The sequence below is a fragment of the Bos indicus genome, chromosome 19 (assembly GCF_029378745.1).
Source record: "Bos indicus isolate NIAB-ARS_2022 breed Sahiwal x Tharparkar chromosome 19, NIAB-ARS_B.indTharparkar_mat_pri_1.0, whole genome shotgun sequence".
In the NCBI taxonomy this organism is placed as follows: Eukaryota; Metazoa; Chordata; class Mammalia; order Artiodactyla; family Bovidae; genus Bos; species Bos indicus.
Window position 1 is genome coordinate 52,524,548 of NC_091778.1, and position 22,488 is coordinate 52,547,035.

At 52.5% G+C, this 22,488-nt stretch overlaps 1 protein-coding gene across 1 annotated transcript; it reads left to right on the forward strand.

The window, feature by feature from the left end:
• Positions 1 to 12,109: 12,109 nt before the first annotated feature.
• ACTG1 (actin gamma 1) lies at positions 12,110 to 15,025 on the forward strand. Its single transcript, XM_019981503.2, has 5 exons — positions 12,110 to 12,266; positions 12,686 to 13,054; positions 13,335 to 13,773; positions 13,881 to 14,062; positions 14,151 to 15,025. The coding sequence occupies exons 2-5, from the start codon at positions 12,692 to 12,694 to the stop codon at positions 14,292 to 14,294; spliced, it is 1,128 nt and encodes a 375-aa protein (XP_019837062.1). The 5' UTR covers positions 12,110 to 12,266; positions 12,686 to 12,691; the 3' UTR covers positions 14,295 to 15,025.
• Positions 15,026 to 22,488: the final 7,463 nt, after the last annotated feature.

Below are 22,488 nucleotides of genomic sequence, written 5' to 3' on the forward strand. Positions count from 1 at the left end.
ACACCCAGTTCAGTTCAGTTCAGTTCAGTCGATCAGTTGTGTCTGACTCTTTGTGACCCCATGGACTGCAGCACGCCAGGCCTCCCTGTCCATCACCAACTCCCAGAGCTTGCTCAAACTCATGTCCATCAAGTTGGTGATGCCATCCAACCATCTCATCCTCTGTCGTCCCCGTCTCCTCCTGCCCTCAATCTTTCCCAGCATCAGGGGCTTTTCAAATGAGTCAGTTCTTCATGTCAGGTGGCCAAAGTATTGGAGTTTGAGCTTCAGCATCAGTCCTTCCAATGAATATTCAGGACTGATTTCCTTTGGATGGACTGGTTGGATCTCCCTGCAGTCCAAGGAACTCAAGAGTATTCTCCAACACCACAATTCAAAAGCATCAATTCTTTGGTGCTCAGCTTTCTTTATAGTTCAACTCTCACATCCATACATGACTACTGGAAAAACCATAGGTTTGACTAGACAGACCTTTGTTGGCAAAGTAATGTCTCTGCTTTTTAATATGCTATCTAGGTTGGTCATAGCTTTTCTTCCAGGAGCAAGCATCTTTTAATTTCATGGCTGCAGTCACCATCTGCAGTGATTTGGGAGCCCAAAAATAAAGTCTCTCGTTGTTTCCATTGTTTCCCCATCTATTTGACATGAAATGATGGACCAGATGCCATGATCTTGGTTTTCTGAATGTTGAGTTTTAAGCCAGCTTTTTCACTCTTCTCTTTCACTTTCATCAAGAGGCTCTTTAGTTCTTCACTTTCTGCCATAAGGATGGTATCATCTGCGTATCTAAGGTTATTGATATTTCTCCTGGCAATCTTTTTTTTTTTTTTCTCCTGGCAATCTTGATTCCAGCTTGTGCTTCTTCCAGCCCAGCATTTCACATGATGTACTCTGCATATAAGTTAAATAAGCAGGGTGAAAATATACAGCCTTGACGTACTCCTTTTCCTATTTGGAACCAGTCTATTGTTCCGTGTCCAGTTCTAACTGTTGCTTCTTGACCTGCATACAGATTTCTCAGGAGGCAGGTCAGGTGGTCTGGTATTCCCATCTCTTGAAGAATTTTCCACAGTTTGTTGTGATCCACACAGTCAAAGGCTTTGCTGGAGTCAACAAAGCATAAGTAGACATTTTTCTGGAACTCTTTTGCTTTTTCAATGATCCAACAAATGTTGGCAATTTGATCTCTGGTTCCTCTGCCTTTTCTAAATCCAACTTGAACATCTGGAAGTTCACGGTTCACATACTGTTGAAGCCTGACTTGGAGAATTTTAAGCATTACTTCGCTAGTGTGTGAGATGAGTGCAATTGTGCAGTAGTTTGAGCATTCTTTGGCATTGCCTTTCTTTGGGATTGGAATGAAAACTGACCTTTTCCAGTCCTGTGGTCACTGCTGAGTTTCCCAAATTTGCTGGCATATTGAGTGCAACACTTTCACAGCATCATCTTTTAGGATTTGAAATAGCTCAACTGGAATTCCATGACCTCCACTACCTTTGTTCATAGTGATGCTTCCTAAGGCCCACCTGACTTCACATTCCAGAATGTCTAGCTCTAGGTGACGGATCACACCATCGTGGTTATCTGGGTTATGAAGATGTTTTTTGTATAGTTCTGCTGTGAATTCTTGCCACATCTTTGTAATATCTTCTGCTTCTGTTTAGGTCCATACCATTTCTGTCCTTTATTGTGCCCATCTTTGCATGAAATGTTCCATTGGTATCTCTAATCTTCTTGAAGAGATCTCTAGACTTTCTCATCTATTGTTTCCCTCTATTTCTTTGCATTGATCGCTGAGGAAGGCTTTCTTATCTCTCCTCGCTATTCTTTGGAACTCTGCATTCAGATGGGGGTATCTTTCCTTTTCTTCTTTGCCTTTACATTCTCTTCTTTTCTCAGCCAAACACCCATGCCAAGCCCAAATTTATCTGCAGAGGCTCAGGCCATCATGAAAGAATCAGACACTTCATGTCCAACAATCACAGGCACTTATTAAGTACCTACTGTGTGCCAGAAGCCTTGCTGGGGATCCAAAATGGACTAAGCTCCATCTCTGACTTCTGGGCCAAAACAGAAATGGTTCATTGCCTGGTCCTACAGTCAAATAGGCTCTGCACATGGGCACCTTCATCAAATGGTTCCCATGGGGACCATGCCAAGCCACTCAGCTTGAGGCATTAGTGCTGGTCTGCTTCTGATAAAAATCTTCTCACCTATAGGTGATATGCTATAAATGGTACAGAGAACAGGAGTGAGGCTCTGGGGATTAAGTGTGTCATAAGTTAGGATAACTAAATGCAATGCAGATCTTGGATTAGGTCAGGAAAAAATTCTGTGTAGGACATTATTGGGACAACTGTCATCACTGAAATTCAGATTGCAGATTAGATGAACTGTGTCATATTGATGTGAAACTGCCTGATTTTGGTTGCTGTACTGTGGTTATATAAGACAATGTCCCTGTTCTTAGGGAAAAGACACTGAAATATTAAGGAGTAAAGGTCAGAATGTCTGAGACCAACTCCCAAATGGTTTAGAAATTAAAAGAGAAAAATAAAAAGAAAATAAGACAAGTGTGACAAATGGTAAAAAAAAATTAGTGCATCTTAAAGTGTCTCAAAAAATTTTTTTAAACCATAATAACTAATTTTAAATCCACTGTAGGACTTCCTTGGAGGTCTAGTGGTTAAGAATTCACGCTTCCACTGCAGGGGGCATGGGTTCAATCCCTGGTCAGGGAACTAAGATCCACATGCTGCACTGTGTAACTAAAATAAATAAATAAAATTAAATTCCACTGCAGGGTCAGAACAAGTTGAAAATCATTACAGGAAGTTAAAAAATATAAAGAGATAGAAGGAAAAATAGGATGATTAAAAGATTCAACCAGGAGGTATGACCAGCCTATTAATAGAAAACCCCAAACCAAAGAACAGAAAAAATAAAACAGGATAGAGGGAAAATATGAAAGAAATAACATGAGAAAATTCCGAAGAACTGAAGGACATTGAGGGCCTGGGGCTTAGTAATGGTCAAGACAAGAATGAGAAGTCTTCAGTACTGGTACCCCAGAAATCTCAGATCAGCTGGAAAAAAAGGGGGAAAGCCTAAATTCTTGTGCATGCATGCTAAGCTACTTCAGTCGTGTCCTACTCTTTGCTACCCACCAGGAGCCTACCTCCCAGGCTCCTCTGTTCATGGGATTCTCCAAGCAAGAATACTGGAGTGGGTTGCCATGCCCTCCTCCAGGGGATCTTCCTGATCCAGGAATCAAACCCATGTTTCTTAGTCTCCTGCATTGGCGGGAGGTTCTTTACCACTAGCGCCACCTGGGAAGCCCAACAAACTCTTGTGGAGAAACACAAAAAACCATGGACTCTGGGTTGGGGCTCAAATGACAACCATATCCCAAGAGCAGTAGTAGGAAGAGCCAGGGAGTCAAGTCTTCAATGCCTGAGGGAACATAGCACTTCCCTGGCCATCCAGTGGAATAGAGTCCATCCTTTCACTCAGGGGGCGCGGGCTTGATCCCTAGTCAGGGAACTAGGGCTTCCCAGGTGGTAAAGAACACTCTTGCCAATACAGGAGATATAAGAGATGCGGGTTCGATCCCTGATTCGGGAAGATCCCCTGGAGGAGGTCATGGCAAACCACTCTAGTATTATAGGGCTTCCCTTGTGGCTCAGGTGGTAAAGAATCTGCCTGCTATATGGGAGACCTGGGTTTGATCTCTGGATTGGGAAGATCCCTTGCAGAAGGGAATGGCAACCCACTCCAGTATTCTTGCCTGGAGAATTCCGTGGACAGAGGAGCCTGGCAGACTACAGTCCATGGGGTTACAAAGAATCAGATACGACTGAGCAACTAACAGGGAAATAAGATCCTGCATGCTGAACATTCATCCAAAAAATCCGAGGGAACATTTTCATCTTGAAACTCCCTCCCTTGTTCCCAGGTAGGTAAGACACAGGCACCTGCAGATATGCCAACTTGCTCCTACTTACAGGCCCTAGGCCTGCCCCTTCCCAGCCCCACACTCAGTCTGTGTCTGGGCAAAGTAGGGAAGAAAATGCTGTGGGCAGGAGTGGGTCTGTGAGCCTGCTCAGTACTGCTAACCTTGGCTGACTCCTGTGGGTCAGGGCTGCTCCTGGGGGCTGGCTCCGAGACAGTTCACTCACACAGGCCCTGGTGGACACACAGGTAGGGTGACTCACCTGTCACCCAGGGAGGCAGAGGTGCCGCTCTGGCCACCTGCCCATGGGCATCCTCTGTCCTTTCCCAGGAATGACCTGACCCCAATCTGGCTCTCTCTGCCCCCTGACTATCAACTTTCAGGGAGACCTCATGAGTCTGCCCTCAACTCCCTACCCACCCACCCACCCCAGGGCGTTCTGGGTCTTGTTGCCCTGGCGTGGCACTCCAGGTTCCCTAGAGGTTGCACCTCCACCAGCTCCCACTCCCACATTCCTGGGGCTAACCCAACCCCAAATGACCTAGCCCCCCAGCTGACAGCCCTTGCATAGCTTCTAGAGAAGTGGTTTGAACACACACCCCTTCGGCCCCCAACCCAGGCCTGCCCATGCCAGCAGGATGTGTGTAGTTGGGGGAGGGGCTCAGAGTCCCACCCCTCAAATCATGCTGTGCGTCCTCAAACCAACCTCGGCCTCTCTGAGCCTCCTCCTCCTCTCTGAACTGGTTATCTATGGCCATCTGCCCAGGTGGTCTAGCTGCTGAAATAACCCAGCGTGTCCGGTGAGCAGACGGTATGGCAGCTGCCATCTAAACCAGCTGTGTATCCAACAGACACACTCAGGCCCAGGGTCTGCTCTAGCTTTGGGATCCCTCTGTGGGTGCTGTCTGCTCCCTGAACAGAAGGTACAGGGACATAGGGGTGGGCTGGCCCTGCCTCCTGAGTGGTGGCCCTGGCCCTCCCTTCTTCTGTTGCCCTGGGTACAGGCTGACCCCAATCCCACCTTGTCTCCCTGCGTCAGTACGGACTGAAGTCACCGGCCACTCCCAAGCCACTCCCTGTCACCCTTGGGCGGCAGTGACTCAGCGGCCACCGACAGCGACCTCCCCAGCCCGGGTCAGTGGCTGCCGGTGTTGTGCGGGAGGCCCGGGCCAGCCGGGTGGAGGGTTAGGGTGGAGCTGACAGGTGCGGCCCCGACTCGCCCAGTCCTCGCCCGACCCGGGGCACTTTGCCGCGATAGCGGGATCCACCTGGCGGCCCACCTGGGAATGACAGTGGCCTGTTTTAGAGCTGGACGCTCCGGGCCGCCGCGACCGGCCAGAGCGCCATCTCCTGGCCCAAGCCTCCAAACTCGCTGCTTACAGGGGATGATCCGCACCCAGCCCGTGCCTGATCTGGAGAGGTGCGTGTTGCCTGCGGGCACTGGCGCCCACCTCCCCAGTCTGCAGGGCCATGCGTGCAGTGCCCTGCCCGCAACCCGTTGCGGAGATGCGGGTTGAGCGGTGAACGGGCGGTCCCAGATCTGAAACCCGCTAACAGAGGGGGCGCAGAATGGCCGTGGGTGGCAGGGCGCCCCAGGCTTCCGGACCCAGTTGGCGCTGCTTCAGAGGCAGCCTCTTCCGCCCTCTCTCCGCCGCCCGCTGGACCTAGCTTCTCCCGGGACTCCGGCGCTGACCCCAAAGGGCCCAGGGAAAGCCGGTGCTGGGGCTGGGGTCAGGCTCCCGGAGGTGGAAGCGAGCCGGGGGACGGGGAGGGGCGCGCTAGGACTCGAGGCCTGGGACCCGCCCCGGGACCAAATTAGGAAAAGCTACCCTAGGCCCCGCCAGCGAGTCCGGAGTGGGCGGGGCCGGGCTCTATAGGCCCCGCCCCCGAAGCGCAGCTTCCCGGGGAAGTCCGAGCCCGGGAATGTGGGTGCGGCGAAGGCCCGGGTGACCCGTCCGGAACCGACTCGACCTCGGCCCTGACCTCGCCCCGCACCACTCTGCGCACCCCAGCTGCAGCCTTTGGAGTAGTAGCGGGGAGCAGACAGCATCAGAGCAGCGGCCTCCTCCCTGTGTTTTGCCCTGATCCGCCTCCCCGTCTTACGTGTGGCGCCAGGTGTCCCGGGGGTGCGGACACCTGTCGCGACAGTCCTGACCTAGTCCAACTCAAGAGAATTCGGCTGGCTGGGCGAGCTCCCCGCAGCCTGGGGCCAGAACGAGAGGTGCAGGAGGTGGGCCCCACCCTTGTTGCCGACAGCCCCATGCGCCTACCAGCTGCATTACTGGATGAGGGTTCCTGGGGATAGTCAGGCCTTGGGTGGGTCTCCTTTCCCTCTCAGCTCTAGAGTCATATTCTGAGCAGCCGCTCCCCTGTCCCTCTTCTGACTCTCAGGGAAGGCCCTTCCCTCTGGCAGGGCTGTCTGGAAACCCTCTACCTCTATTCCTTCTTCCCTCCCAAGTATAAGGGGACACCAGCTGCACCTTGCCTCAGAAGAACCACACTCTGGGGCCAAGGGCAGGGACAAACTGAATAACAAGCATTCAGGTAGGAGGTGGGGACTTGTCCCAACGCCAGGGGATGACCTGGAGGCCTGCAGAGGCAGCAGCCAATGGGAAAATCTTTCTGGGCAGATGCTGGTCCTGGGCTGGAGGGCTGTGAGTGGGAGGTGTGTGAGGTGAGGGGGTGGAGGGGTCAATCAGAGCTTGCCATGAGAGCCCCCAGCAACAGGGTAAGGGGCTGAATTTCTATCTCAAGGCAGTGGGTGGCAAGGGGGGCAGGGTGATGGGTTTGTAGCATTAATTGGAGGGAAGCAGAAGGCTGGCAGCTGGACTGGACAGACACAGGACCAGGATGTGCAGAGTGCTATGGTCTGGCAGGCACCCGGGTTTGTCTTTAGCCACATGCTGAGGTAGGGCTATCATGAAGCAGCTGGAAGCCCAGAATTCTGGGTATAATCCTTGGTTCCTTTTGGCAATCTCTGGACACAGCTCACCAAGAGTAAGAACTGTGCACACATGATAAGCCCTAACCAAAGAGAGCAGGGTCCACACGGGTGGGCAAAGTGTGCTCTTGGCATGTGTGCAAGCAAAGGTGAAAAGCAGACTGTGACCACTTCTGGGCCTCTGTGCCAGGCCAGCAGGCTGCTCAGTGGTGTAGAGAGCGCTGTCACTGGCCCCGGAGGCCCAGGGCAGTGAGGCCTGGGGATGCGCCGTTGGAAGCAGAGTGCGGAGACTGCTGCTCCAGAGAATCTCAGGTCTGACACGTGGAGGTGCTGACTGAGTACCTCTTACTCATCAAAGAAAACTGAATGCCTGGGGACATCGAGGCCAGAGGTCTGGAAAACCTCAGTAGTGAGGCTTGGGGAAAGTTCACTGGGCCATCCAGGGGCATCCTGTCCCCACACCTATGTCCAGTGCAGGAGGGCCACCAGGCTCAGAGCCTCTGGTGGGTCAAACATCACTCACATCACTGGCCCATCTTCTTTACAGAAATTGAGACCCAGAACTCAGGTCCTGACTCCCAGCCCAGTACTCTTCCAAGGGCCCCCTCGGTTCCCATTGCATCATAGTGAGATGGGAAGCTCCCAGAAACTCCAGTGGGGCCTGTCTAAAAGATACCTGGAGCTCTCCACTGCCAGAGCAGTGAAGCTCTGGCCTGGGTATCTCTGTGTACCTGACCCCCTAACTTCATGGGGGGGTACACCCTGTGACCCTGTTTACCTGCCTCATGCAGCAATGACTGGATGACACATGAAGAGGCCTGGCCCAGTGCATCCTGGCACAGGACAAATGGCAGGGATGAGCATACAGCACCTGAAAATTCACCAACGCCTGAGTACCCAAGCATTTGGCCACCATGGAGGCTCCACAGGGCTTGGGGCTGCAGCCCCAGGCTCCTGGGGTGCCTTGGGACAGCTGGACTTTGTGTGCCTGTCTATAAAGTGCCAGCAGAACAAATCCCTCTAGACACCTAGACCAGAGACAGAAGTATGTGGTCTGACTCTGTTTATTGATCTGAAACTTAGAGGTAGGCAGGCCAAGCCAGCAGAACCTGACTTTGTTTACCAGGGCAGTTTGGGGACCCTTGTTCCAAACAGACAGAACCACTCCAGGGGCTGTGCCTGCCGCCGTGGGAGCCAGCCCAGCACCCTGGAGAAGGCCTTATGTGATAGAACAGTCATCTTGCGTTTGACCCACAAGCCTAGGAGAATACGACAGTGAGCTGAGGGTAGGGAAACTTGGTGGTTTTCCTTGGATTTTTTTTTTTGCCATACTGTGGCACACAGAACTTCCCTACATGTCCTGTCCAGGGATTGAACTTGTGCCCCCTTCAGTGGAAGCACAGAGTCTTAACCACTGGACCACCAGGAAAATCCTCCTTGGCATTTTAAAAATTAAGTCCTTTTATGAGATAATTTTAGACTGACACAAACGCCCCAAAGTCAGTATTAGTATTTCTGCAGACTTTCCACCTGGTTTCCCCTAATGTTAACATCTTACACAAGTCATGGTACGACTGTCGTACTGAAATTGACTGGTACTTAATTCATTAAACTTCAGACTTTGCTCAGATTTCACCGGTTCTTCCACTACTGTCTTTTTTTTTCCTTCCTGTTCGAGGATCCAACTCAGAATCCCACGTTGCGTTTGGGGGGAGGGGAAAGAAAGGCATTCCTGGCAGGTGGAGTGGCAGAGGCAAAAGCAGAAAGGGGGACTCATTACCAAGTCCCTAAGCTGCCTGGCAAGTAACTGGCTAGTGGGAGATGATGAGAGGCGGGAGGCAGGGATGGGGTGATGGGCTGCAGGTCAGGCTACCAGGTGCAGAGATGACCCTGGATCCTGCAAAGGATCCCTGGAGGCTGGAGCTGGGAGACTGACAGGCTGGTGTGGCTGTCAGAGGGAAAAATAAAGAAAGACCCTGAGCTGGGGTTGCCTGGCAGTGCCCCAGGGCTGGGGAGGCCTGGGGCCAAGTCAGTCAGGCCACACTTCCTTGCAAGGTGATGCCACCTCCCTGCACCAGTGTCTTCTCTGCCGTTATATGGCCGCAAGATGAAACGAGACGCAGCAAGCACACGATAAATCCACCAAACCCAGCACCGAATTAAAAAAAAAAAAAAATCACATTTCTCTGACCACCCTCCATCCTCACGATGGAAGGACACACCCGCTTCTGGGCAGAAGTGCAGCTGCCGTCTCTCGCTCCTCCCAGGGCCTCCCTGCTCACCCGAGCCAGGGGCTGCCACATTCATGTGGTCCCCTCCCAAGGGATTCCTGGGCCTCTCCATCTTGAGGGAGGAGGGGGCGGCCTTGTGCTTCCATTAGCACAGCCCTGAGATGACCTTGGGCGAGGCCTCACACTGCCAGTTGCAAAACAGAAAAATCACAGCACAGAATGCGGCGTTCCCCAAGCCCCCTGCGCAGGGTTTGGAGGTCTCTCTCTTTGTGGGGCTCGGTCCCTGGACCCGCAGCATCCACTTACTGCTGGTTCCGGGTGGGGGTGCTTCCCAGGCGAGGGGTCACCCCCTCCACACCCTCGCCAAACCTCCAGCTTCGCTTCCCCACCCCCCATCCCCGCCCGCGCCACCTGACCTCTGGGGACACGCGCACCCCACCCTTCGCTCTCGCGGCCGGGTGTGACGCGGGGCGGCGGGGTCTCCCGGACCCGCGGACAGGGTGGGAGCGGCGGCGGCGTGCCCCCCCCTCCCCGCCCCGTCCTCTCGAAGACAGCCTGGGCCTCCTTGCCCCCGCCCCGGCCGCCCGCCACCGCCCCTTTGTCTCGCCGGCCAATCCGCGGCCTCCTTGACTAAATAAGGCGAGGAGCGCGCCCAGAGCCCCTAGTCCGTTACTTCCGCCCCCCGCCCGGCCGGTGACTCAGGGCCGGCGGCGGGCGGGGACAGGGCTGCCCGGGCTGCGGCTTCCCGGGCGGCGGGCGGGGCTCCGGCGGCGCCGAAATGGCCAAATATGGCCGCACTGCGCGCCGCCGCCCCCCACCTGCGCACCTGCGGCCGCACCTTGACCCCCCTCCCCCCGCCCCGCGCCGGGTGACACAGCCGCGGAAGTGGAAGCTGCTCCCCCAGCTCATCCCACCCCGCGCCAGGCCGGCTGAGAGTGCCCCTGCCCCTCCGCCGCTGGCCGGCCCTGCGGGTGGGGGTCTGGCTGCCTAGGGTGGGAGCCCCCGGGAACCCAGGCCGGGTCCCACTTCCCCCCACGACTCCTTGACTTGTGCATCCAGCGCCCTTGCAAAGTGGGGAAGATGGCAGCGGGGGGTGGGGTGGGGAAGGGGACAGAGTTTCAACGGCCTCCGCCCCCTCCCCATCTGTCCTACGAAGCAGCCCGGGCGCACCAGACAAAGGAGTGCCGGAGGGAACTGGAGTCCGGGGAGGGGAGGCCCCCGCAGACGAGAGAGCCTGAGTGGAATGCGGGTAGGCGGACACTGGGCGCGACGCCTTGGACGATACTGGAAACTTCCCACTTGCCATGTGTGACATCTTGGGACCCCCCCCCCCCTCCCGCCAAGTACTGCAGTCATCTTCACACACTCCCCCACCTGGGGATTGAAGGCCCCGTGGTTGTGTCCAGGGGCGCCTGTAAGGGTGGGTTTTTCTGGAGGGAGACAGCCCCAGGTTCTCCCTGGGGTGGAGCACACACCTGATGGACAGCAGCCTTGCCCTGTGCCCTTGCAAAGTCTTGGGAGTCGGGAACCCAGCTAGGCCTGGCAGCAAGGGTGGCCACAGGCATGGCTTTGGCATCTGGGTGACTGCAGTCCGCAGGTGAGCTGGGCACCTGCTTTACCTGCCTAGCGCAAAGGTAGATATGGACATCAGCTAGACACCAGACCTTGCCCAGCTCTTTGGGGCGCTCGGCCCCGCCCCCCATCAGATGCCAGCCAGAGCACCTGGACATTGGACGAGTCCCCAGACTCACTCTGCCTGGCACCATTGCCATCCCTCTTTGGCCACTGCTCTTCCCCATGTCTCCCGTGATGTTTTCATTCATTACTGAGCAATCCTGAAGCTTACAAGTCTAAGGAAACCATGATACCTAGTTCCCTCTGGACATAACCCAAATACTGGCGGGCAGAGGGGGTCATCAGGACCCTGCCAGAAGTGACAAGTCTTCAATGCCAGCTCCTGGGAGAAAGGGCGCGCCCTGGACCCGGGAAAACCACAGCCCCAGGGCAGCAGGGTCCAACAGTGGGACACCAGTGACCGACTGTACGCACGCACAGACACACACACACACACACACAACTTAAACAGAAGAGAGGGTGCCACCTTCAAGTTTAGAGGAGGAGTTGACCGTTTAGGCAGTCAAGACTTCTTCCCTGCCTCAGTTTCCCTACAACGCTCAAAGGTCATTAAAATGAAACAAAGCTCCAGCCCCTCCCCAGAGGGGACGGGGTGACCCCAAACCCAGAGTGGAGCCCCCGCCTGGGGACAATCGGGCCTGCGGTTTGAGGGGCAGGATGCGTTGGGTGTGGTAGAATCGGGCCAGTCTCTGTATAGTCAGGGACCACGGTGCCCCAACTCCGACGCTGAGGCCTACGCGATCCTGGCTGCGGTGGGGGACAAGCGGCTCCTTCCCATCCAGACAGGGTCGAGGTCACGGCTCCCCAGGACCGCCTTGGAACACCGGGCCCACAGTGCCGCAAGGGAGGCCGGCCGGGACCACCACCCTCCCGGGACCACTACCCTCCCCTCCCCCAGCCCGGTGCCGGGAACCCCCCCTTGATGGCCTGCAGAGACTAGGGGAAGATTAAAGGGGGCGCGGGGAGGAAAGCCCACCGGCGCGGCCAGGCCGCGGGTACACACCCTGCTCCGGGTGCCGCCCAGCCCCGGGCCAGGCAGTTTCGGGGTGCAGCCGGGCCCTCCCCCACGGCGCGCGACAGTCCCGGGGCGGGGCCCCCAGGTCAGCTCCCGGCCTCCTATGCGACCACCCCTGCAGCCCCCCGGGGGCGCCCACCCATCCCACCCGCGCGCCGGTCAGCGCGGGGTCCCATTCTGGGGGTCTTGGGCGCCCGGGGGCAGCGCGGGCGGGGCGGTTGGGGGCGGTGCGGGCGGGGGGCGGGACCGGGCGCGGGGCCCCACGTGCCCCTCTCGGGCGGGCCAATGGGCGCCCGGCGTTCGGAAAGATCGCCATATATGGACATGTTCTGGGGCCGCGCGCGCCGCCGGTCCGCGCGCGCGCCCCGCTTCGCTTAAATACCGGCGGGGGAGGCCGCGGACGGTCTCACTCGCCGCAGCCGGCTCGTGTTCCGTGTCCTCCCGCGCTTCTTTGCTCGCTCTTCCGCACCCCGCGGCCCGTCTCCTCCATCGGTAAGCGACCAGGCCTAGGCGGCCTGTCTGGGTATCCGGGCCCTCGCACCCCTTCGCAGTTCCTCTTTCTACTCCCGGCCCTAGAGGCTTGGCCACCTCGACCCCGGGAACAAAGGGTGGTCGTGTGGGGCGGGGTGGGGTAAGTGGGCTGGGACGCGCCCCACCTGGTTCGCGGAGGGCGCAGCGGGTGTGCTGCTGGGGGAGGGGGCAGGGCGAGTCCGGGCGGCAGTATTGAGAGCCCCCAGTCTCCTTTCCGCGGAACGACGTGGGAGGGGGCGTTACATAAAAGCCGGCCCCGGTTCCAGGCGGTTACTCTGCAGCCGGGTCGGGGGGAGGTGGAACGCCTCGCGGGGAGGGCCATTGCCGGGGCCGTTCTCTGAGCGTCAGGGCGCGCCTGAGTTGGTCTCATCTTTGAATAGATCGCCATGGAAGAAGAAATTGCCGCCCTCGTCATCGACAATGGTTCTGGCATGTGCAAAGCTGGCTTTGCTGGGGATGACGCCCCCCGGGCCGTGTTCCCGTCCATCGTTGGGCGTCCCCGACACCAGGGCGTCATGGTGGGCATGGGGCAGAAGGACAGCTACGTGGGCGACGAGGCCCAGAGCAAGCGTGGCATCCTGACCCTTAAGTACCCCATCGAGCACGGCATCGTCACCAACTGGGACGACATGGAGAAGATCTGGCACCACACCTTCTACAACGAGCTGCGTGTGGCCCCCGAGGAGCACCCCGTGCTGCTGACGGAGGCCCCTCTGAACCCCAAGGCCAACCGTGAGAAGATGACCCAGGTAAGCACAGCCGGGTGGGTTGAGCCATTTCACCTATTTCGCTAGTCATTTCATGTTCAGTTTTGTTTTCTGAAATTCAAGTATTTCTTTCAATATTTCCAGGGTTCTGTTCTTCTCCTGGCATTTCCTTCCTGAAGTCTCAAGGTTTCTTATTTGTGTTTCTGCTTGCTTCCTTTTCTTTTCTCCACACATCACATTTGTGGCATGCTGGCATGGTGTGAGAGCATGGGGTGGCCCTGAGTCCCTTCCTTTGAGTAAAGAAGCCTTTTGTCTCCTGCAGATCATGTTCGAGACGTTCAACACTCCTGCCATGTATGTGGCCATCCAGGCTGTGCTGTCTCTGTACGCCTCTGGCCGCACCACTGGCATTGTCATGGACTCTGGGGACGGGGTCACCCACACGGTGCCCATCTACGAGGGGTACGCCCTCCCCCACGCCATCCTGCGTCTGGACCTGGCTGGCCGGGACCTGACAGACTACCTCATGAAGATCCTCACGGAACGTGGTTACAGCTTTACCACCACAGCCGAGCGGGAAATTGTGCGTGACATCAAGGAGAAGCTCTGCTACGTCGCCCTGGACTTCGAGCAGGAGATGGCTACTGCTGCATCCTCCTCCTCCTTGGAGAAGAGCTATGAGCTGCCCGATGGTCAGGTGATCACCATTGGCAATGAGCGGTTCCGGTGTCCCGAGGCACTCTTCCAGCCGTCCTTCCTGGGTAGGTGTCTGGCGGGCAGCATGAGTGACCTCCCTCTGAGGCTGCCGAGGGTCAAGGTGCTTTTCACCTTGAACGTGCGATTTCTGAGGGTGAGTTTTGTCCCTTAGGTATGGAGTCCTGTGGCATCCATGAGACCACCTTCAACTCCATCATGAAGTGTGACGTGGACATCCGAAAGGACCTGTATGCCAACACGGTCCTGTCTGGTGGGACCACCATGTACCCTGGCATCGCTGACAGGATGCAGAAGGAGATAACTGCGCTGGCTCCAAGCACGATGAAGATCAAGGTGAGGCAGAGGCGGCTGTGGCCTTGGGCCCAGGGGCCTTGCGGCTAAGATGGTGCTACCTGCTAAAGCCCCATTCTTGTCGTTTCAGATCATTGCTCCTCCCGAGCGCAAGTACTCGGTGTGGATCGGAGGCTCCATCCTGGCCTCCCTGTCCACCTTCCAGCAGATGTGGATCAGCAAGCAGGAGTATGACGAGTCTGGCCCCTCCATTGTCCACCGCAAATGCTTCTAAATGGACTGCGAGCAGATGCGTAGCATTTGCTGCATGAGTTAATTCAGAAGTATAAATTTGCCGTGGCAAATGTATACACCTCATGCTAGCCTCATGAAACTGGAATAAGCCTTTGAAAAGAAATTTGTCCTTGAAGCTTGTATCTGATATCAGCACTGGATTGTAGAACTTGTTGCTGATTTTGACCTTGTATTCAAGTTAACTCTTACCTTGGTATATGTTTAATACCCTGTGCATATCTTTGATTTAAACCCCTAGTTATATGCGGCTCTCTCACCTCGAGCTGAGGTGAGAATGTTTATGGAAGAGAAATCCAATGGCTTGATAAGAATCTGGGAGACTGAGTCTCTCAGTCTGTGCAGGGTATTAATGTGTCAGAGCTGCCTATTCCAGGATTTCTCTAGAGGCTGGCAAGAGTCCTGAAACAGTTGTCATTTCTGTCTTGGCCGGTCTTACACGGGGTTGGGAAGGTCCAAGCCGTAGGACCTGCTTTCCTTTCTTACTGAAGATTTCCCACCAGAGCACTGTTCTGGTTACTTGCCTTGAGTTGGAAACAGTTTGCATTCACACCTGTAAATTTATTCATCCTTTTAATTTATGTAAGGTTTTTGTACGCAATTCTCAATTCTTTTAAGAGATGACAACAGACTTTGATTTTCTACTGTCATGTGAGAACATTAGGCCCCAGCAACGCGTCATTGTGAGGAAATAAAAGTGCTGCAGTAAACCGATCGGTGCCTGTGTTCATCAGTGGGGAGCGGTGGGCTGTGTGCGGGTGTCAAATTAGGCAACAGAAACTGATTTCTCCAAAACCAGAGGTGAACAGAGGTCCCGTGAGCATCTAGAGTGCGTCAGGTTGAGCTTCCAGGGAAAAGGAAAGCTTGAGTGGGACTAACCCCCAAGGGGGCTGGGAGGAGGGTGGCATCTTACACTTGGTGTCTTTGGCATAAAGATGTGCTGCCATAGAAGCACGAAGGGCGTGGCTTTCTCAGCACACAGGTAGTGGGCGGGTGGCGGTGCACTCTGGTCAGTGAAGCAACCATAGGGTTGATGAGAGCCGGATTGATGAGCTGTGGAACCTTCAGTCTGCTGATAAGGGTCACCTGGTAGGGGAAACTTGACTCAGGCTCCAGCCCCAAAGCTTTCCCTAAGGGCAGGCAGAGTCTTCCACAGCTATTTCAGGTTTTCAAATTTGGCAGGTTGGGTCAGACCTAAACTTCACTAGATTGAAAAAGCTATAAAGGGTATGGAAGAACACGGTTTAGGTATCGAGATTGCATTCCTCAGCTGTTGGGAAGCAAGTTTCACCTGCGGGGGCTGGTAGTGCTTTCTAGTTTAACCTTGTGGTTGGGGTGGGGCTTCCAGGTCCCGGGGAGGGAGGCCTTGTTAGACTGGGTCAGGAGCCAGGGGCCCTAAGAACAAATAACTGAAGGAGATGGGGAGTCTCTTGGGAACAAAATGTGGACCCTGCCAAGCCCAGACCTCCAACTGCTTTGCTCCTGTCTGCTTGCTCACAGCACGCCATGACCACTCATGGAACACAGAGTGATGGGTCAGAAATGACTACTTTGCTTTGGGCAGCATTCCACTTTCAGAACAGGGAAATCTGATTTGAAGCCTGATTGGATTCAGGGAACAGGATAGACCGGACTCAGGTGAGCAGGGAGGAGAGAACACCTTTAGGAACTGGGAGGAGAAAGGTGGCTGCCTGGGTGACCACAATCCCAGCTCCATAAACCCTTCCTTGCATTGGGTCCAGTGAGCATGGCCCTCTACTCCGGGTCTCTGTCCCCTCTGCAAACGAGAACAGAGCCTGCTCCACGTGGAGGCCAGCCACCATCCCCATGCATGGAAGGGGCACATGGCAGCCTGCCCTTCTGCTCTTGGGTATAGCAAGATTTCTGCAGCACAGAAGACACTGGCCTTGCTTCGTGGCATTCTGGGGACAGTTAATGGATGTCAAACCCAATCACTGTACCCACTGGAGGAAGGAGCATGTGGGGAAGCCTGGCCTCTGGTGCCGTTGGCTGGACCTGTTGGAGAGCTCAGCAGGGTGCCATCTGTGAAAAGAGACTTCACACCAGAGGGAGGCCCCCCTCCAGCCTCTGTGGAAAATCTCACCTTTGTCAGCTCTGCCTACAGAATACAGCAAAATGCACGGGAGAGGAAGCTGGAGGAAAAGATGGACTAGCCACTATGACTTTGGACACAATTTGCTCAAACCAAAGCAAGAGGTGGACAGCTCTGGTCACTTCTGTCTCTCTTTTTTGGGCTGCATCAGGATTTAGTTGTGTCACATGGGCATCTCTCTCTAGTTGCGGTGCATGGTCTTAGCTACCCCTTGGCATGTGGGATCTTAGTTCCCTGGCCAGGGATTGAACCCGCATCCCCTCCACTGGAAGGCAGATTCTTGACCACTGGAGTGCCAGGCAAGTCCCAGCTCTGCCCACTTCTACAGAAAGAAGGAGCTCTTCAAGGGAGAACGTCATTAACAAAGCCAGCAGGCACTTGGGATGCAGCATCTTTGAAGTGGAAAATGGGATAAATCTGCAGACCACAGATCTGCAGGCCAATACAGGGGACGTGGGTTTGATCCCAGTCTGGGAACTAAGGTCACACATGCCACGAAGCTACTGAACCTGCAAGCCACAGCTAAGACCTGATGCAGCCAAATATTTAAAAAGACATAAAGGCTAATTAAAAAAAAAAAAATATATATATATATATATGTATGTATCTCCAGACCACGGAAGGACCACAGATGAGAGAAAAACATTCAGATGGGCCACTTAGGGAAGGCAAGAAAACTTCAAAGACTGATGTCTTAATGCCAATTAGCTTAATGAATGGAAGCTTCTGGAAGGGCTGCCTCCTCAGAGAAACACATGTCCTGAGGAAATCTGTGAGCTGAACCCTTGAGAGGCTCTTCTTCTCCAGGGCCCCTGGTGTCCTGATGCTGAGACAGGTGGAGGACAGCGAGTGACGCAGGAGGTTCATGGGTGCCCAGCCTTCCTGCGGCGTGAGGAGCCCGTCCACGTGCCTGGTGGGCGGTCAGTGATGACGCCGACTCAAAATTAGCATCCCCCGGCAAGAGGTGGATGTTGTGTTTGTTGGATGCAACTTCAAGTTCGAGGCCCTTTTATCAGGAATGGTCAGTATTTGGGTAGAGGACAGAGAGTGTTTCAAGGAGGGAGTTGCAAGGATTCACACTGGAAAGACTAGCCTCTGATGACTTGGAGATTGTGGCTTCCCAGGACCCTTTTCTGGTTAGAGGCACCAAACTTCAGCCCTGGAGAGCTCTCCATGGGGTGTTCCTCCCGAGAGGCACGTGAGCCACCCCAGCTAGAGCTGCCTTCTGTGAGGGCAGCCTCTCACAGCTGTGCTGGTCTGCAGATTCAACCCTCATTGACCAGTGGCCATTCAGATTTGTTTTCCTGATGGAAGTTCCCTTTCCTCTTTCAGCTTCTTGCTGAGGCCCTAAGGGGTGCCCTCCAGGGGGACCTGTCTCAGTGCAGGGTTCAGAGGCTGCCCCTTTTTGGGGTCTGTTCCATTTCCTACCCCATCGATGGTGAGTTTGACCCTGGACACATTTTTAGACAATGAAATAGGAGTGAAGAGGCTGGAGGAACCTATGTAGGGTGGACTTGCTCTCTTTTCCCTCTGCTCTGGGACCACAGTGTTCCAGACAAGGGCTTCTGCATCAGCCTGGAGGCCTGAGAGACATCATCAATGCTAACATGTTTGGACATAGAGCTTGAGCAAGAAACAAATCCTTATTGCTGTAAGTTGGTGAAATTACAGAATCACTGGTTATGCAGAATAACGAAGCCTCAGCGGTGTGATCTGATACAGCATCACTGTATATATGAGTGGCTACCCCTAGAGTTGTGCAGTGCGCCACCTGTGCATCTGTACCATGATATCCCTGCACAGCCCTGCCCCACCCCTTGTACACCTATCCTACCACTTCAATGCCTGTGTTATCTGTCTCCCTCACGGGTCTGTGAGGTGCTTTTGTTTTTAAATGATGGTAAATATACACAGTATATAAAATTTATCCTTTTTACAATAGCATTAAAAAGAATAAAATACTTAGGAATTGATTTCCCCAAGGAGATGAAAGATGTGTCCAATTAAAGCTACTAAACATTGCTTAAAGAAATGAAAGAAGGCACAAATATCTCATGTTCATGGATTGGAAGACAATATTGTTAAAATGTCAATATTATCCAAAGCAATCTATAGATTCAGTGCAATTGTTACCAAAATCCCAATGACATTTTTTTTTTCAGAAACAGAAAAATCCATCCTAAAATTAACATAGAATCTCAAGCGCCGTGCATAGCCAAAACAATCCTGAAAAAGCACAGAGCTGGAGGATGGAGCACTTTCTGGTTTCAAAACTTAACTACAAAGCACAAGTAATCGAAACAGTGTGGTTGGTCCTGGCATAAAGACAGACATAAAACAATGGGAAGAGCCCAGAAATATACCCTCCCATATATGGCCAAATAATTTTCGACAGGGTTGCTAAGACCATTCAATGGAGAAAGTATATTCCTTTCAACAAATGGTGCTGTGAAAACAGGATCTTCACATGCAACAGAGTGAAGCTGGACCCTTACCTCACACCATATACAAAGATTAACTCAAAATGGATTAAGGACCTACATGTAAAACCTAAAACTACACAACTCTTAGAAGAGAACAGGACACATATGTGAAACAGATCGCCAGCCCAGGTTCGATACATGAGACAGGGTGCTCAGGGCTGGTACACTGGGATGACCCTGAGGGATGGGACGGGGAGCGAGGTGGGAGGGTGGTTCAGGATGGGGAACACATGTACACCCATGGCTGATTCATGTCAATGTATGACAAAAGCCACTCTACAATAAAGCAAATATTGCAATAAAGTCCATCACATGAATTTTTTTCTTGCCTGGTGCATATAACAGTTGTGTTTAGGACTTCCCTAGCAGTCCAGTGGTTAAGACTTTGCCTTCCACTGCAGGGGTACATGTTCAATCCCTGGTCGGGGAGCTAAGATCCCACATGCCTCATAGTCAAAAAAACAGAACATAAAACAGAAGCAATATTGTAACAAATTCAATAAAGACTTTAAAAACGGTCCACAACAAAAACATCTTTAAAAACATGTTTACATTGTACTGTAGTTATTAAGTGTGAAATACGTTAGTCACCCAGTCTTGTCCGACTCTGCCCGGCAGGCTCCTCTGTCCATGGAATTCTCCATGCAAGTATACTGGAGTGGGTAGTCATTCCCATCTCTAGGGGATCTTCCCGACCCAAGGATTGAACCCAGGTCTCCTGCACTGCAGGCAGACTCTTTACCGTCTGAGCCACCAGGGAAGCCTCAAGTGTGCAATAGCATTGTCTTAAAAAAAAAAAAATGTATGTACCTTAATTAAAATAATACTTTATTGCTAAAAGATGCTAACTATCATCTGAGCCATTAGTGAGTTGTAGTAGATCACAAGATCACAGGTCACTGTAACACAAATGTAACACATATGATCAAAGAACACAGGTCACTGTAACACATATGATAATAATGAAAAAGTTTGAAATATGAGAATTACCAAAATGTGACACAGAGACATGAAGGGAGCAAATGCTGTTGGGAAAGTGGGGCCGACAGACTTGCTCAAGGTAGAATTGCCACAAACCTTTGATTTGTAAAAAATGTGCAATAAACTGAAGCTCAAAAAAAAAATAGGTCTTCCTGTACAGTGTACAGGTCAGGAAGCAACAGTTAGAACTGGACGTGGAACAACAAACTGGTTCCAAATAGGAAAAGGAGTACGTCAAGGCTGTATATTGTCACTCTGCTTATTTAACTTCTATGCAGAGTACATCATGAGAAACACTGGGCTGGAAGAAGCACAAGCTGGAATCAAGATTGCCGGGAGAAATATCAATAACCTCAGATATGCAGATGACACCACCCTTATGGCAGAAAGTGAAGAGGAACTAAAGAGCCTCTTGATGAAAGTGAAAGTGGAGAGTGAAAAAGTGGCTTAAAGCTCAACATTCAGAAAACTAAGATCATGGCATCTGGTCCCATCACTTCATGGAAAATAGATGGGGAAACAGTGGAAATAGTGTCAGACTTAATTTTTGGGGGCTCCAAAATCACTGCAGATGGTGACTGCAGCCATGAAATTAAAAGATGCCTACTCTTTGGAAGGAAAGTTATGACCAACCTAGATAGCATATTCAAAAGCAGAGACATTACTTTTCCAACAAAGATCTGTCTAGTCAAGGCTATGGATTTTCCAGTAGTCATGTATGGACGTGAGAGTTGGACTGTGAAGAAAGCTGAGCACCGAAGAATTGATGCTTTTGAACTGTGGTGTTGGAGAAGACTCTCTAGAGTCCTTTGGACTGCAAGGAGATCCAACCAGTCCACCCTAAAGGAGATCAGTCCTGGGTGTTCTTTGGAAGGAATGATGCTAAAGCTGAAACTCCAATACTCTGGCCACCTCATGTGAAGAGTTGACTCATTGGAAAAGACCCTGATTCTGGGAGGGATTAGAGGCAGGAGGAAAAGGGGACGACAGAGGATGAGATGGCTGGATGGCATCACTGACTCAATGGAGGTGAGTCTGAGTGAACTCCAGGAGTTGGTGATGGACAGGGAGGCCTGGCGTGCTGTGATTCATGGGGCCACAAAGAGTCGGACACAACTGAGCGACTGAACTGAACTGTACAGCATTTCAGAATTAACCAGTACCAGCACGAAACAACTTTACCAACTGCAGTATGGGGCTATGTACTGTTCTTTTGCCTTTAGTCTCAGGGATCCTCCCATTCCCAAAGTTACCCAGGTCAGTACCTTTCCCCCACCCACTTTAGTGAGGTGGTTTCATCCATTTGTAATTGTTACCTTGTTTTGCCACATTCTGCCTTCCTTCCTGGGGTCCCTTGATCTCCTAAATGCTTATTAAAAATAATTTAATTAATTTGCTTATTTATATATTTATTTTTGGCTGCGCTGGGTCTTCACTGCTGTGCCAGCTTTTCTCTAATTGTGGCCAGTGGGGCCACTCTGTTGCCAAGAACAGGCTTCTCATTGCGGTGGCTTCTCTTGTTGCAGAGCTCGGGCTTGCGGGCTTGAGGGCTTCAGTAGTTGTGGCCCATGGGCTCAGTAGTTGCAGCTCCCAGACTCTAGAGCGCAGGCTCAACAGCTGTGGCTCAGGGGCTTAGTTGCTCCGAGGCATGTGGGATCTTCCTGGATCAGGGACTGAACCTGTGTCTCCTGCCTTAGCAGGCAGATTCTTTACCACTGAGCCACCAGGGAAGCCTTCCATTCCCCTATTGAAAGACATCTTGCTTGTTTCCAGATTTTGGTAATTATGAATAAAGCTGCTATAAACGTTTTTTTTTTGGACATTTTTGTGTGGACATAAGTTTTCAGATCCATTAGGCAAAAATCCTAGGAGTATAACTGCTGGATTGTATGGTAAGATTGTATTTATCTCTGTAAGAAACGAAGTGAAGTGAAGTGAAAGTTGCTCAGTCATGTCCAACTCTTTGTGACTCCATGGGCTATACAGTCCATGGAATTCTCCAGGCCACAATACTGAGTGGGTAGCCTTTCCATTCTCCAGGGGATCTTCCCAACCCAGGGATCAATCCCTGGTCTCCTGCATTGCAGGCAGATTCTTTACCAGCTGAGCCACAAGGGAAGCCCAAGAATACTGGAGTGGGTAGCCTATCCCTTCTCTAGCGGATCTTCCTGATCCAGGAATCAAACCAGGGTCTCCTGAATTGCAGGTGGATTCTTTACCAACTGAGCTATCCAGGAAGTCCCTGTAAGAAATGACCAACTTGTTTTCCAAAGTGGCTGTACCATTCTGAATTTTCCACTGGCAATGAAGGAGAATTTCTGTTGCTCCACATGCTCGCCAGCATTTGGTGTTGTCAATGTTTTCAAATTTTAGTCATTTGTTAGATGTTAGTGGCCTCATAATGTGGTCTTAATTTGCATTTTCCTAATAAATAATAATATTGAGCATCTCTTTATGTGTTTATTGGTCTATTCTATGTCTTCTTTTCTGAAGTATATAGTCTATTCTTTTGCCCATTTTTATTGAGTTGTTGGTCTTTTTATTATTATTGAGTGGTAAGGGTTCTTTGTCTATTTGGACACTAATAATTTATCAGATGC